This window comes from Phyllopteryx taeniolatus, chromosome 6 (genome assembly GCF_024500385.1).
Source record: "Phyllopteryx taeniolatus isolate TA_2022b chromosome 6, UOR_Ptae_1.2, whole genome shotgun sequence".
Taxonomy (NCBI): Eukaryota; Metazoa; Chordata; class Actinopteri; order Syngnathiformes; family Syngnathidae; genus Phyllopteryx; species Phyllopteryx taeniolatus.
Genome location: NC_084507.1, coordinates 12876668 through 12893911, shown reverse-complemented (window position 1 = coordinate 12893911; position 17244 = coordinate 12876668). Strand labels below are relative to the sequence as shown.

At 41.7% G+C, this 17244-nt stretch overlaps 1 protein-coding gene across 7 annotated transcripts in view; it reads left to right on the top strand.

The window, feature by feature from the left end:
* inpp5b (inositol polyphosphate-5-phosphatase B) overlaps window positions 1-15622 on the top strand; it is a 40459-nt gene extending 24837 nt beyond the window's left edge. For 5 of the 7 annotated variants that reach the window (XM_061776114.1, XM_061776113.1, XM_061776116.1 and 2 more), the window contains 8 exons: window positions 2594-2704; window positions 2847-3012; window positions 5454-5689; window positions 6642-6749; window positions 6859-6943; window positions 7854-7981; window positions 8081-8192; window positions 15241-15622. In XM_061776114.1, the coding sequence (XP_061632098.1) occupies window positions 2594-2704; window positions 2847-3012; window positions 5454-5689; window positions 6642-6749; window positions 6859-6943; window positions 7854-7981; window positions 8081-8192; window positions 15241-15350 (1056 nt within the window). In that variant the 3' untranslated portion in view covers window positions 15351-15622. Of the gene's footprint in view, window positions 1-2593; window positions 2705-2846; window positions 3013-5453; window positions 5690-6641; window positions 6750-6858; window positions 6944-7853; window positions 7982-8080; window positions 8193-14610; window positions 14777-15240 lie in introns of all 7 variants that reach the window. The other 2 variants (XR_009788909.1, XM_061776115.1) reach the window with 2 other exon arrangements.
* Window positions 15623-17244: the final 1622 nt, after the last annotated feature.

Sequence of the window (17244 nt, the reverse complement as noted above, 5' to 3'; positions counted from 1 at the left end):
ACAGCTGCATTAATATCCGATATTCTGCGTTTAACACTGTGGCGGGACAGTTGAACGTCTGATACGGTCCGTTTTAGTTTGTCGTCTCCAGGACCCAAGATTTCAAAGGCGTCAATGAGGCATTTTTTAATGAAGTCCCCTTCGTTGTATGGCTTTTTAGCCCGTGCTATGTTCCAAGCCAGCTGATATGATGCAAGCGTTACGGTCTCCGAGTGTTTTGTACATTTTTTGAAAAACTGCACCTGCTTTTCTGCCTTGCTTTTCAAAGCGACCAACTTGTTCTTGCGAAGTTCAGTCCCTTTTGGAAATTCCTGTTCGATGTTAGGGTGGAGTGAGCTGAAGATTTGAAGCTTTGAAATGCGCTAATGCTGCGTGACATATAATGCAGATCGGCTTGCCATTACGTTTAACACAAAAATATAAACTCTCCCACTCTGGCAAAAACGTCCTGTGTTCTTCTTCATATTTTCGTTTGGCTGTGCTTTTTTTCCCTGCCATTTCAAGAGGTAACTTGACGGAAATTGTTTACAACACAAATGATGTCACACCAAAGATTCTCTCGTCGCTCGTTTGACGTCACTCAAACAGGCTTACATGGTCAGTGTGCCATCTAGCTGTAGGGGGAGTGAATGACAGCGCCAGCCAAGCATTTTTGACGCATGTCATGTGACAGCTCCTGAAGAGCCGCATGAAACTAGTTAAAGAGCCGCATGAGGCTCGCGAGCCGCGGGTTGGCCAGGCCAGAACTACAGTATGAATCAATTTTATTTTAAAAGTGGGTTGATAACAAAAAAATGCTTGCAATATCTCAATATTTAGAGACAATTTGGTATTTTAGCAAGAAACACAAAGTCGATGCACACTCACGGACCACATAAAATGACGTGGCGGGCCAGATCTGGCCCCCGGGCCACCAGTTTGACACCTGTGGTGTAGTGGTACACCCGCCTGAATTTGGTGCGGGCAGCGTGGGTTCGGTTCCCACTCAGGGACGGTGTGAATGTGAGTGCGAATGGTTGCCCGTGTCTATATGTGCCCTGCGACTGACTGGCAACCAGTTCAGGGTATAGTCCGCCTTTCGCTCGAAGTCAGCTGGGAAGGGCTCCAGTGCCCCATGACCCTGAACAGGATAAGCGGTGTTGAGAATGGATGGATGGATAGACTTGGGCAGCACGGTAGCCGACTGGGTAGCACACCTGCCAACGATGCCCAACCCTAGCGCTGATAGACAACGTAAGTAGCTAATAATAACGCGAGTACATGTGCAATCATGTGGCATTAATAGAACCATGCCAAATTGTGTTGACGCACATTGAATATTAACAGTGGCACACAACAAATGTTAATGTTTGCAGCCTGCTTCTGCAGACATGGGAGAGCGCTGGGAAAGAAAAAAAAAAAGTGTTCCCACGGAAGAAACAATGGGAGACAGCCGAAGCCTCAATGGATGACATTGTTGATAAAGGGCCGAAAGGTTTGGCAGTGTGAAGTTATTTTAGTTTTTAGTTTTTTTTAAGTCTGACAAGAATCAGTAGCATGCATCCCACTATCACCAAATAACAAACAAATTGCATTAACAAACAAATTGAATCACATGCTACCAGTAAGCACAGTTGATAATAAGGGATTCAAGTGGATGATTAAAGTAATGGACCCTCGTTACCAACTGTGTGGGTGTAAATTGGAATTGGAAAACATTAAAGCTTTTGCATGGTCAGATTATCAATGCTAATGAATACATACATGTTTTATTTGTCTTATACAGTTGTATAATGTTCCATATCTTTTTCAACTTTTGACAGAAAATAAATATTTAAATCAAAAGATTAAAACCCAGCCCTATCTGTGCATTGTTGGAATGTCCATGCTAAATTGATATTTTCATTATATAATTGATCTATTATTATTATAATTATTATTATAATTATTATTATTATAATTGATCTATTATAACCATTGGGCAGCCGTGGCCCAATGGTTAAGATCATCGCCTGCCACCGTGGGGGACCTAGGTTCAAAATCCCGACTGGACCATCCGCCAACATCCTCCGGACTCACGGCTGTGGTGTCCTTGAGCAAGACACCGATACCCCGAAATGCTCCCCGGGCGCTTCAGCTGCCCCCTGCTCCAGTGTGTTCCACTAACATGTGTATGTGTTCACTGTGATGGGTTAAATGCAGAGAACAAATTTCATGTGCGTGCATGCATGCATGTTCATGACAATAAAAGATGATTCTTCTTCTTCTTCTTCTATTCTTTGAAGCATTAATATTAATTTATGCAATTGCAATGCCTTGCTTTTAGTAAGGTTAGTACACACTATAGTCATAGCCAGAAATGCCATTTTACTAATGGCATCATAATTTCTTTCGGTGCTTCGGTTTTCAGCCTTGCATTCCTCCTTTTCGGTTTTTGGTTATGGCCAAGAAATTTAATTTCAGTGCATCACTAAATACAACGTTTGAGAAACACTGTTCTAGAAGAAGGAGATGATGAATTGGATAAAATTATGCAAATGCTAAGTATTATTATCAAAATTAATAGTACTGTATAATGTTTAATTGTAATTTCATCATTGTATCCTGTGTACAGATCAAGAGAGTTAATGCGGAATCCTACAAGAAAACCTTTGAAGAGATTGTTCGCAATTTAGACAAAATGGAGAACGAGTGCATTCCATCTGTAACCTTGTCCAAACGAGAGGTAAAGTTAGATTTCCCCCTCCCCCAATACATCAAGCACAACAGATGATCAGGTGTGTTTTTCATGACGATGACAGCCGTTCTCTCTCTGTCTCATGCTCTCGGTCTCTGTCTCTTTCGCTCTCTTGCTCGCTCTCTCTTAGTTCCACTTTGAGAATGTGAAGTACATGGAGCACCAAGCCAGGACGCTGAGTCTCGTCAACGACGGCCAGGTGCCGTGTCAGTTTGAATTCATCCGGAAGCCAAACGAGGCCACGTACTGCAAGCCTTGGCTCACCGCCAATCCCCCCAAAGGGTTCATCGCTCAGGGTAAGCCGCCCTTGATGTGACTTGACTTCTAAAGACATTACAAATTGCATAATGGAGCTGTATTGTTTTTGTTTACCATGTATGAACTTGACTGAAGGCAGTGGCGGAGTCAGAAAATAGTTAGGGTGAGACCAGAGGTCATTTTAGGGTCCCTCATAACACATAATGTCTATAAAATAGACATCTATAAAATAAAGGAATAATTAAAGCACCTACACACGATAACTCTACATTGTTTAAAAATAAGTCTTCAGGTGTTTACACGAGGGATCACAGGGAATTCATTGATCAATCTGCCCTGTGCTCTTGCAGTCATCTTTACAGAACGGCCACTCCTCGGAAGAGAAACAACAATGCTGAACTTTCTCTGTGTGTAAACAATATGTCTAACTGTGGACTGATGATCATCAATACTTTTAGAGATACTTGTGTAACCTTTTCCAGATTTATACAAGTCAACAATTCTTAATCGTATGTCTTCTGAGAGCTCTTTAGAGCGAGGCATGGTACACATAAGGCAATGCTTCTTGACAAGAGGCAATTCCGAACTGGTGTGTTTTTTGGTGGCCAGATTAGCTTTAAGACACACCTAAAATCTTGGCTCATTGATTGGACTCCAGGGTCCTCATGTATCAAGAGTGACATGACCGTGGAAATGTGCGGTGCCTTACGCCAACTGCATGGCTGGCGTACACACGTTTCTGCAGCTTTTGGTGCTTTGGCGACACTTAGAGGTGATGCTGGGAAACCGTTCTCATAAATCTGCACACCAATAACACATGAATAATTAGCACTGATGAGCAATTCATGCCCGGCAACATTTGATTTCAACAATGCAATTGAGGCAAGGACTGAGAATTCATTTGTTAACCAGTGTATTTAATGAACCACTGAGGACACCTATTAATTGATCAAGGTGATCATTTATGGCGCTTATTGCCCTCACAATCGCTTCGTGACTCCAGCACATGCACTGAAAAAAGAGACCTTTGAATTGACCTCATTTGAACATGTACATCGGTTGCACATGATTAAAATGTTGAAATTGACATTTATCCCTCTTCTCCTAAAAAAAAAAAAAAAAAAAACATGATTTTTTTGTCAGTGTGCGTGTCCTCTCCTGTGTATCCATCCATCCATCCATCCATTTTCTGAGCCACTTCTCCTCACTAGGGTCGCGGGCGTGTTGGAGCCCATCCCAGCTATCATCAGGCAGGAGGCGGGGTACACCCTGAACTGGTTGCCAGCCAATCGCAGGGCACATACAAACAAACAACCATTCGCACTCACATTCACACCTACGGGCAATTTAGAGTTGTCAATTAACCTACCACGCATGTTTTTGGGATGTGGGAGGAAACCAGAGTCCACAGAGAAAACCCACGCAGGCACAGGCGAGAACATGCAAACTCCACACAGGCGGGGACGGGGATTGAATCCCGGGCCTCAGAACTGTGAGGCAGACGCTCTGACCAGTCGCTCACCGTGCCACCTACTCTCCTATGTATTAAAATAATAAATTGAGTAATCAAAAAGGAGTCAAAGTTTGTGATATCCTCTTTGATATGCGGATGTGCTTCTATTTGAATTAAAAATATTTATTACAAATATCACACAACATCATTTACGCATTAACCTTTATTTCACAGGGCTGAGTGTAGGTTACTGTATGAACACATTTATTATGAGTTCTAAAAAATACATTATATTAACCTTGTGGGCATTATATTAACCTTGTGGGGTGATCATAGTCAGCCATGTCCTCCCATCACCCCTGAGAGAGCAGCGTCACCCATGATCGCAGCGATTCTCTCCTCGAACGGGGTGAGGCCCTCTGCGCCGGGTCCTCCGCTTGTTTTGGGCACACTTTGGCGGTGGGCAGCTGTCCTCCGCTTCACATCCACCTTAATGTCTGACCACTTCTTTTTTAGTTCAGCGTGTGCGCGCTATTCTGTCTCCACAGCATTGACAGCCGCACACCCGCTGTCCCATTCACTCCTTTTTCGCGTGTTGTTAACGCCCGTAGGACAGCGTGCCACAGAGGATTTTCTTGCATGCCTCCACTTCATTGAGCAACTACGCATTCAGAAAAATTATTTTTGTTCATTACGTTGCTCATTTTACTTTTTTTCTGATCATGCAGAGGTTCTCAGGTGCAGGGTTCATTTAAATATGATTTGCATATTCAAATGTGGGTGTGGACAGGGATGTGCGCTCATTTCAATTTTCAATGAAAATACGAAAACATATAATGGTTTGTGTGCTATTAGTTTAAGCTATTTTTTTGTTCTTGTAATTTAGATGATAAGACCACATTTTATGACCAATGTATGCAGAAATTTAAGAAATTCCAAAGGGTTTACATAATTTTTCCTCCTAGTGTAGGCTGGCCACCATGTCATAACCAGATCTGTCCCTAACTGTCCTTTCACCAATTCTAGGCGCTTCTGTGGACATCGACCTTGAGGTTTTCGTGAACCGCGCCACAGCGCCTGAGTTAAATTCTGGCAAGCAAGATATCGAAGACATCTTGGTCCTCCACCTAGAGCGCGGCAAAGATTACTTCATCTCGGTGACGGGAAGCTACCTGCCCAGTTGCTACGGCACCCCCATCCACGTATTGTGTCGGCTAAGGGAGCCCATCCAGGACATGGCTCAGGAGACCCTCCGTCAACTGGTGGGTGACTTTTTTTTTTTTTTTTTTTTTTTCAAGCTTGTAGATATTTGGGATTTGAATCTGGGCTCCTTGCCTTCCTGTGTGCAATTTGCATGTTTTTCTCTGTGCTTACGTGGGTTTTCTCCGGATACGCCAGCTACCTCCCATGTTTCAAAAACATGCATGTTAGATTCATCACCTGGGGCCTGGGTGCCATTTGCGGCCCGCTGTCCGTATTTTAGCGGCCCGCAGTCTGTATTTTAGCGGCCCATGGCATATACTAAAATTATTTGACTTGGCCTGTGTGATTTGCCTGTATTGTACTACTTACTTGCTAGACTGGGTGGCATTGGATGAGAACCGAAGAAGTAGTTCGTTCTCATCTCTGTTCCTTGTTTTCTACCAATCACATATCACTAAATTAGGAACAAAATTCTATCATAACCCCCGATGACTAAGATAATGGTACCGTTGAGTCTGTTTTGATTAAAGGTGCCGTATTTTGCCACACTAACTTTTTCTAGTGTTTGGGATGTAATGTTGTCTCTGTGGTGCGTCAGTAAACGTGAAATATGAATTAAAATCGTCCACACCTTCCTGAGTTCCAGACATTTTTCTCCTGGGAGGTCTTAAATTAGGTAATTCGAATTTCTCGAGCTTATCTATGTCACTAGCGGAGATCTCTGCCTTCCCTTTCTGCTCCCGAGCAAGCAGTGTCAACATAACAAACGTGTGCTCGCACAAGTGACAGTCGTGGCCAAATTTAGACAAACCGGATACAAAACTGGGTGAAACAGAAGTAGCTGTCAGAGGGGCCTTTTCTGGACACTCGTATGACAAAACCAAAGTGTTTATTTTTTTAAATTAAATTGACAGTTTTATACTAAGTCCATGTAAGAGAATCACTCTATGGAGGTCTAAATAGCCAAAATACAGGACCTTTACACTGCTTCTGTTTGTGCTGAACCAACAGATGGCGACGTCCGTGAATGAAAACACAGGAAGCAGCGAAAAGCCTCTCGACATCCCGAAAGAACTCTGGATGATGGTGGATCACTTGTTTCGCAATGCAATCAAACAGGTCCGATAATGTTATTGCAAAGCATTCATTTTGAAACCTTTTTGGTGTTGTCTGCTTTTCCCTGACTGAGAAAAGCTGTTAGCTCAAGAAGTGATTGTTGTCTTCACAGGAAGACATATTTCAGCAACCAGGACTCCGGAGCGAATTTTCTGAAATACGGGACTGCCTTGACACTGGCATGGTGGATTCTCTCTGTATCCTTTAATAGGGGTGTCAAAGTCATTTACATCATGGGCCACATCGTAGTTAGGGTTTACCTCAAAGGGCTGTTAAGAATATTAAAACCATGTAAATGCATTCACCTCATATAATTACGTATAGACAATTACACCTTCAATTGATTGTTACATTACATTGTCACATACCCCCTGCTATTCATGAGGGATAGGGACTGAGCCTCACCATGTATAGTGTAAATCTGCAAATAATGGACGCCCCCATTAAAGAAGTTGAATTGGCAGCAAAGCACTTAAACAGAGAGGTCCATGCAGCTAGCTGGTACACAATCATGAACCAATGTTAACTAAACAACTGTATTCAGTAAATTATTTAACAGAAACAAACCACCTTCACATAAGGCTTATCAATAGTGTTAGCTAAAATAGAATACTAGCCTAAATAACATGCTAGCATAAACTAAAGTGATTTCACACACAGGCAGTATAATGTCTAAAGGTGCAACAATTAATTGGTGCTGAAATTTTTTTTTTTCATCACTGTTCAATTCCGGTCCAAAATCAGCCTGTGATAGATCTTAGAAATACAATGGGGGCCGCTGCGTGTGAACGAAATAATTTTTCTTGACCTAAGACGGTCCGAATACTACGTGAAAATTTACATTCCATTTTATTAGATTCTAAATCCATCTGTCAACAGGATGGGGTTGGGGGGGCATGGGAGTGAAATGTTTGTTGGGGGGTGGGAGCTGACTGACACTAGCTAGCACGGAATGACCCTTACATTCATGGAGTGCCAAACGTTTGTCAACCGGAGTGCCGGTGACAGAAGCGCAGCCTAGTACCAAATGGCCCGCAGACCGGTACCACACTCCCGTTTGATTTTTATTTTGAAACGATCCATCCTTGACATTGTAATGATGTGTAGCTGGCAGTAACCACTCAGTAGCAGAGGCCTTGCTTCTCTTCCTGGATGCCCTTCCAGAGCCGGTCATTCCCTACGCTTTCTACCAGCAGTGCCTCGAATGTTGCTCCGATGCGATTCAGTGTGAGAAGGTACTATCTCCCGGACTGTCTGCCTTCTGTGATTTAGAAATTCTTGACTTTGGTTGTAATAAATCTGAGGTGTTTTTTTCTCCCTCAACTGTTTTCAAGGTAATTTCCATGCTACCTCAGTGCCACCGAAATGTTTTTAATTATCTAACTGCCTTTCTGCGGGAGCTGCTGAAACATTCTGCGAGCAATCGATTAGATGTTACCATCGTAGGTAAGACAATAATGAAACATTTTTAGTCAGTTTGTTTTTTCTGATTACAGAGCAACTTCTCTGGCGGATCTCGGTTGCATTTGATTTTTGCCACAGGAAACTACCTGCCACAGTGTTTTTAAATTAAAAAAAATGTAATAAAAATTAAATTACTTTTTTTAATGCACATAAACTTATATTTTCCAAGCCCAAACTGTTACGATATTTTTAAATTCAGAATTAAATTCTAATTGAATTACATTTTTTTAAACAAATAAAATAATCTGTTGCGGGTTCAAACTACCACAATATTTAAAATAGAATATTTAATTTTAAAAAATCATAACGTGGTTTTTAAAATGACATAAAATGTGTTCCAGGGTCAAACTCAATACAGTGGACCCCTGCTATTCGCAGTGGATAGGGACCACTATAGGGGATAGTGAAAATCCACGGATAATTGATGGGATTATAATTGCATTAAATTCTAGTTATTTTGTTTGTATTTTAAAAATAAAATACTCAAAAATATCTTGAAGAAGCAGGAATAAACCACCAATATACGTTTTCGGGGTTACTTCCCCACAAAAAATAAAAAACAAAACTTTTTTTTATAATAAATGTTTTTTTTTTTTTTTAAATTGGGAGAAAAATGAGAAAAAAAGGGGGGGGAAATGCGAATAGGTGACTCCGCACGTGCCAAACCGCCAGTATGTGTAGGTCCACTGTATTTGTAAATAAATAATATTACAATAACTACATATAATAATTATCACAGACACGGTGAGCGACTGGTTAGCGCGTCTGCCTCACAGTTCTGAGGACCTGGGTTCAAGTCTGGCCTCGCCTGTGTGGCGTTAGCATGTTCTCCTCGTGCCTCCATGGGTTTTATCCGGGTACTCCGGTTTCCTCCCACATCTCAAAAACATGCCTGGTAGGTTAATTGAAGACTCTAAATTGCCTGTAGATGTGAATGTGAGGGTGAATGGTTGTTTGTCTATGTGTGCCCTGCGATTGGCTGGCGACCAGTTCAGGGTGTACACTGTCTTTCACCCAGTGTCAGGCTGGGATAGGCTCCAGCACGCCCGCGACCCTAGTGAGTAGCGGTACGGAAGATGAATGAATGGAAAAAACAAATCTGTTCTAGGGTAAAAGTGTCAAATGTTTTTAAATTTCATATCAAGTTTCCCAAATTCTCACATTTTCACAGTAAAACATTTCTTAACCGATTTAAACCATTCCAACTTCAAACTGTTCAACTCATTCAAGACATATATGGAACTATTTTTCACATCCCCCAATTTCCCACATTCCCAAAAGTCCCACATTTTCACAGTAAAATTCCCAAATGAAGAGTTTACCTCCTCCTACCACGTTTCTTGACTGATTCAAACCATTCCAACTCCATGTCTCACATTCTACATTTCAAAATTTAATTATACAGCGTTTCAGGTAAGCGGGAAATATTTTCCCAAACCAACTTTTCTAGTATTTGAGATGTAATATTGGTTCACTGGTGCCTCAGTAAACACGTGAAATACGAACTAAAATCGTCCACGCATTCCTGAATTCCAGACGTTTTTCTGCCGAGAGGCCTGAAATCAGATCATTCAAATTTCTCAAGCTTATCTACAGTCCCCTCCAAAGGTATTGGAGCGGCAAGGTCAATTCCCTTGTTTTTGTTGTATACTGAAGACATTTGGGTTTCAGATCAAAAGATGAATATGAAACAAAAGTTCGGAATTCCAGGTTTGATTTCATGGTATTTACATCTAGATGCGTTAAAAAACTCAGGACAGAGCACCTTTTGTTTGAACCCGCTTTTCAAGTGAGCAAAAGTATTAAAATGTGACTGATGGGTGTTTGTAGTTGCTCAGGTGTTGCCTTTTAAATTATCTTAAATGTTAGATAATGCTTGTTTTTGGCTTTGGGTTTCACCTGTGAAAACTGCATTTGCTGTTAAGCAAACATGAAGACCAGAGAGCTGTCTATGGGAGAAAAGCACAAACACTATTGCACAAACATTGCGCATAGCTAATACAACTATTTGGAATGTCCTGAAAAAGACAAACTACTGGTGTACTGAGCAACAGCCATCGAACAGGTCGGCCAAGGGTATCAACAGCAGTTGATGACAGAAGCATTGTGAGAGCTGTGAAGAAACACCGAAAGACAACAGTCATTGACATCACTGCCAAGCTCCACAGGGCAGGGGTGAAGGTATCACCTTCCACCAATCCACTATTCGAAGAAGACTTCAAGAGAAGAAATATACAGGCCATACCACAAGATGCAAACCACTCATCAACAAAAAGAATTGGAAGGCCAGATTGGATTTTGCAAAGAAGTGCAGAGATGAGAAACAAAAATTTTGGAACAAAGTTTTCTGGACTGATGAGACAACGATTAACCTCTACCAAAGTGATGGAAAGGCCAAAGTATGGAGAAAGAAAGGATCTGCTTATGATCCAAAACTCACAAGCTCATCTGTGAAGCATGGTGGCAGTAATGTCATGGATTGGGCTTGCATGGCTGCTTCTGGAACAGGCTCACTAGTCTTTATTGATAATGTAACTCATGATGGTGACAGTAAAATGAATTCTGAAGTCTACAAAACCATTTTGTCTGGCAATTTACAGAAAAATGCATTCAAACTAATCAGGAGAAGCTTCATCATGCAACAAGACAATGACCCAAAACACATTGCCAACACAAAGGAATTCATCAGGGGGAACAAGTGGAAGGTTTTAGACTGGCCAAGTCAATCACCGGACCTTAACCCAACAGAGTGTACATTTTACCTCCTGAAGAGGAGGCTGAAGGGAGAAACCTCCAGCAACAAACAAGAACTGAAAGAGGCTCCAGTAAATGCCTGGAAAAGCATTTCAAATGAAGAGTGCAACAGTCTGGTGAAGCCAATGGGTCGCAGGCCTGATGCATTTATTGCAACTAAGGGTTATGCCACCAAATTTTAAATGTACTCACTTTAATAATTACCGTTCCAATACTTTTGCTCACCTGAAAAGTGGGTGGCCTCAGTTGTTTAACACTTCTAGATGTACTGTAATTTCTCGTATATAATGCATATTTCTTTCCCCCCAAAAAATTGTCAAAAAGTCAATAGTGCGCATTATCCATAGGTTTAAGAGAAAATGAAAAAGACTTTCCCATTTTATAAATGTATGCCATCATCTAGACGTTATGAAAAAGCTGTACACTTTCATTTAAATATGCCACTGCCCCCTAGAGGTTATGAGAAAGTTGTAGCCTACGTTCCAATATGACGGGGTACATATGACTGCATATACAGTGGATACAGAAAGTATTCAGACCCCCTGAAATTGTTCACTCTTTGTTATATTGCAGCCATTTGCTAAAATCCTTTAAGTTCATTTTTTACCCTCATTAAACATGTGAAACACGGCACCCCATATTGAAATTTTGGCTGATTTATTAAAAAAGAAAAACTGAAATATCACACAGCCATAAGTATTCAGACCCTTTGCTCAGTATTTAGTAGAAGCACCCTTTTGAGTTAATACAGCCCTGAGTCATTTTGGGAATGATGCAACAAGTTTTTGACACCTGGATTTGGGGATCCTCTGCCATTCCTCCTTGCAGATCCTCTCCAGTTCTGTCAGGTTGGATAGTGAATGTTGGACATTTTCACGACTCTTCCGAGATGCTCAATTGGGTTTAAGTCAGGGCTGTGGCTGGGCCATTCAAGAACAGTCACAGAGTTGTTCTGAAGCCACTCCTTCGTTATTTTGGCAATGTGCTTCGGGTCATTGTCTTGTTCGAAGGTGAAAGGCAACCATCATTAATTTCTTTGTTTTGTTTAATGATAATGATTTTCTGAAATGATTGACAGTTTAATTTAAATCCCATTAAAATAAAATTACAGTGGGTACGGAAAGTATTCAGACCCCCCTAAATGTTTTACTCTTTGTTATATTGCAGCCATTTGCTAAAATCAGTTAAGTTCATTTTTTTTCCTCATAAACTCATTCACTGCCAGCCTTCCCAGTTAACATGGATATTTGACTTCCAAAGCCGTCAATGGCAGTGAAAGTGTTAATGTACACACAACACCCCATATTGACATAAAAAACGGAATTGTTGAAATTTTTGCAGATTTATTAAAAAAGAACAACTGAAATATCCCACAGCCATAAGAATTCAGACCCTTTGCTGTGACACTCATATATTTAACTTGGGTGCTGTCCATTTCTTCTGATCATCCTTGAGATTGTTCTACACCTTAATTGGAGTCTTAACTGTTTTTGATTATACTGTTTGGACTTGATTAGGAAAGCCACATACCTGTCTATCCATCCATCCATTCTCTACCGCTTATCCGGGTCGGCTCGCGGGGGCAGTAGCTTCAGCAGGGACGCCCAGACTTCCCTCTCCCCAGCCACTTCATCCAGCTCTTCCGGGGGGATCCCGAGGCGTTCCCAGGCCAGCCGAAGGATGTAGTCTCTCCAGCGTGTCCTGGGTCGTCCCCGGGGTCTCCTCCCGGTGGGACATGCCCGTACGTACAGGCGCCGAGCCGGGGGGCAATAAGTATACCCACACCTGCTCGGCGCCTCTCACCATGGGCAACTCCAGAGTGGAAGAGAGTCCAACCCCTCTCGGGTGGACTGGTACCAGAGCCCAAGGTGTGTGTGGAGTCGGAACTTCTCGACCTCACACACCAGCTCGGGCTCCTTCCCTGCCAGAGAGGTGACATTCCACATCCCTAGAGCCAGCTTCTGTAGCCGGGGATCGGATCGCCAAGCTCTCCGCCTTCGGCCACCGCCCAGCTCACACTGCACCCGACCCCTATGGCCCCTCCCACAGGTGGTGAGCCCATGGGAAGGGGGACCCACGTTACCCTTTCGGGCTGTGCCTGGCCGGGCCCCATGGGTGCAGGCCCGGCCACCAGGTGCTCGCCTTCGAGCCCCACCACCAGGCCTGGCTCCAGTGGGGGGCCCCGGTGGCCCGCGTCCGGGCAAGGGAAAACGAAGTCCATTGTTTGTCGTCATCATTAGGGGTCTTTTATACCCGTCTATATAAGACCAAACAGCTCACAGTGCATGTCAGAGCAAATGAGCATCATGAGGTCAAAGGAACTGCCTGAAGAGCTCAGAGACAGAATTGTGGCAAGGCATAGATCTGGCCAAGGTTACAAAACAATTTCTGCTGCGCTTAAGGTTCCTAAGAGCACAGTGGCCTCCATAATCCTGAAATGAAAGACGTTTGGGACGACCAGAATCCTTCCTAGGGCTGCCCGTCCAGCCAAAACTGAGCAATCGCGGGAGAAGAGCCTTGGTGAGAGAGGTAAAGAAGAACCCACAGATCATTGTGGCTGAGCTCCAGAGATGCAGTCGGAAGATGGGAGAACGTTTTAGAAAGTCAACCATCACTGCAGTCCTCCAACAGTCGGAGCTTTATGGCAGAGTGGCCCGACAGAAGCCAGTGCAAGACACATGAAAGCCCACATGGAGTTTGCTTAAAAAAACAAACAAACAAAAAAAACCTGAAGGACTCCCAAGATGATGAGAAATAAGATTCTCTGGTCTGATGAGACCAAGAGATAACTTTTTGGCCTTAATTTTAAGCTACACAACTACAATAACAAAGGAATGGCTTCAGAACAACTCCGTGACTGTTCTTGAATGGCTCAGCCGGAGCCCTGACTTAAACCAAATTTAGCATCTCTGGAGAAACTTGAAAATGGCTGTCCACCAACATTCACCATCCAACCTGACAGAACTGGAGAGAATCTGCAAGGAGGAATGGCACAGGATCCCCAAATCCAGGTGTGAAAAACTTGTTGCATCATTCCCAAAAAGACTCATGGCTGTATTAACTCAAAAGGGTGCTTCTACTAAATATGTATGGGCTGTGTGATATTTCAGTTTTTCTTTTTTAATAAATCAGCCAAAATTTAAATAATTACGTTTTTTTCTGTCAATATGGGGTGCTGTGTGTACATGAATAAGGAAAAAAAAAAAGAAAAATTATTTTAGCAAATGGCTGCAATATAACAAAGAGTGAAAAATTTAAGGTGGTCTGAATATTTTCCGTACCCACTGTAAATTGTAAATAAAAGTAGGGCTGTGAATTTCAAAATAAGAGCAAGTAAATAAAAAGAAAGTATTATGTGTTCAAATAAAGTGTTTAACTTAAGAATAATTATTTGAAAAAACTAACAAAATACAGATAATCATGTTTTGATCATATGGGTGCAAAATCATGCATTGTAAAAATACATTAAACATAGGTTGAAGGGTTTTCCAGAATTTTGAGGTCAACTTTGGGGGGTGTGTATTGTACATGGGTGCCCATTATACATGAGAAATTACAGTAAATGCCATGAAATAAAAGCTGGAATTCTGAACTTTTGTCTCATGTTTTGTATTCATGTTTTAATCTGAAACCCAAATGTCTTCAGTATACAACAAAAACAAAGGAAGTGACCTTGCTGTTCCAATACTTTTGGAGGGGACTGAACGTCACGAGTGAAAATCTCTGCCTACCTCTCCGCTCCCGCACGAGAGCTGTCAACAGTAGTAGCTGTCATAAGGGCCTTTTCTGGACACTCATATGACAAAACCAAGGTGTTTTTTTTTTTTTAATAAATGAAATTGACACTTTTATACTAAGTCCATGTGAGAGATTCAGTCTATGGAGTTCTAGATAGCCAATATATGGGACCTTTAAGTGTTCGCTGTATTGTATAGATGTATTCTCTCGTTCAGTGGTTCTCAAACTTTTCACACCAATTACAGCACAGTTTGAACATTACAATTTGCTTGTGTGGGAATTTTTGTTTTGTTTTGATATAATTAAAATCTATTGCACCTATAAAAAATGCAAATTGTAAGAATAAATACAAATGTACTGAACTTTAAAGTTAAATGCAACTAAACTGTACTTAGTGATTTTTTTTTCCTTTGTTTTTATTTATTTTTTCATTTTTTGCGTACAACTAGAGGCAACCCACGCATTATGTATATCATACTGAGAATCGCTGTTTTAGCTCATCATATTTGTCGTAATGAACTTGTATCTCCATCTGCAGCCACCATCTTTGCCTCAATGTTCCTGCGGTCGCCAACCAAGCAGGACCTTGCGGAGAAGAAGAAGGCACGAGAGTTCTTTCAGCACTTCTTAGGCCAGGCCTCACCCTAGACAGAGGACCACGTTTAAATAAAACACTAAAAGAAGAAAGCTATTGTCCTATATTTGAAATAAACTGTTAATAATTTTGCATATCTTTTTGAGTAGTCTTCAGACACATTAAAAAAGGTGTTGTATACAGTAAATATGAGCGACTATATGATATGTTTGCAATCTGTGGATTTTGTTTCTTGTTGAACGTCTTTTTATTTAAAATATATATATTTTAATGTTTCTGATCGACAATATAATTGTTTTATAAATAAAAAGTTGTTGGAAAAGTACTGTTTCTTTTTATTCTTGACACATTAAACCCTGTATATCTCATCTTGGTGTTATCGGTGACAAAACAAAATTAGTTTAGTATTAGTGTGATCTCTACTGTAAATGTTTTAATAAATTGCATATCTTGTGACGAACTAAAATTTTTGGGATTAAAAAATAACATTTAAATTTATTTATAATTTAAAATTAATAAAGTTTTAATTTTCAGCATTTTTTGTTTTTACATTTTTAAAATACTGGTTACACAATGTAAGACTGGTTAGCACAGCTGCCTCACAGTTCTGAGGACCCGGGTTCAAATCCGGCCTCACCTGTGTGGAGTTTGCATGTTCTCACTGTGCCTGCATGGGTTTTCTCTGGGTACTCCGCTTTCCTCCCACAACCCAAAAACGTGCATGGTAGGTTAATTGAAAACTCTAAATTGCCCGTAGGTGTGAATGTGAGTGTGAATGGCTGTTTGTTTATATATGCCCTGCGATTGGCTGGCGACCAGTTCAGTGTGTACCGTCTCTTGCAGTCAGCTGGGATAGGCTCCAGCCCGCCTCTGACCCTCGTGAGTATGATGAGCAGTATGGAAAATGGATGGAGGGAGGGAAAGCAGTGATACACATGACAGCAATGAACACTTACCATAAAAGGCAAACGCAGGTTTAGCCAACAGATGAAGCTCTTTTTAAGTGTGTCAAATGCTTCAAAGCAGTGAATCATTTTAGGCCAATTGTCTCAAAAGTGATTAAAGCCTCAATTTCTCCAGCCCTCGCTGAAAGGTACATCCAAGTTTTGGAGCAACATGTGCTGTCATCCAAGCAATGCCTTTTTTCAGGTACGTCCTTGCTTATTCCAGTAACACAATGCCAAGCTACGTTCCGCACATGTGACAACTTGTGTCGTTTCGTAGTAAAAGAATGTGATTAATAGACTTGTCTCCCATGGAAAATGTGTGGTGCCTTATGAATTACAAAATACAACAATGGAGACCCCAGACTGTTGAGCAGCTGCTGCAGTTTTATATCAAGCAAGAATGGGAAAGAATTCCACCTAAAAAGCTTTAACATTAGTGACCTCAGTTCCCAAAGCCTTATTGAGTGTTGCTAAAAGGAAAGGTGAGTAACATAGTGGAAAACGTCCCCGTCCTGTCATGGTCTGTGTTTTGGGTTTGGGTTGTGTTTAGTTTTGTTCCATGTTTTCCTGTGTTCCATGTTTGTCGTGTGCTCATTAGGTTGTTGTGTCCACCTGTTCTCGTCTATTTTGTGTCGACCAATCAGCTCTCTCCAGCCACTCGTGTCTTGTCCAGGTGTTCCTCGTTGTCTCTGTCATGAACATGGTTAGGGCGACGGGGAGGAACGCAAGGCAAGAACATGGTGGACCCAATTGCAGGGAAGCAGGGAGGCAAGGCAGGAGTGCGGGAATCTCAAAATAATAATATTTAATCACAATGACAAAAACAACTGGCGACTATGACATGGCAAGACATGTGACAACGACAATGAACCGACAAGGACTGAAAGAACCCAGGGAACTAAATACAAACAAATTGACGAGACAACGAGGAACACCTGGACAAGACACGAGTGGCTGGAGAGAGCTGATTGGTCGACACAAAATAGACGAGAACAGGTGG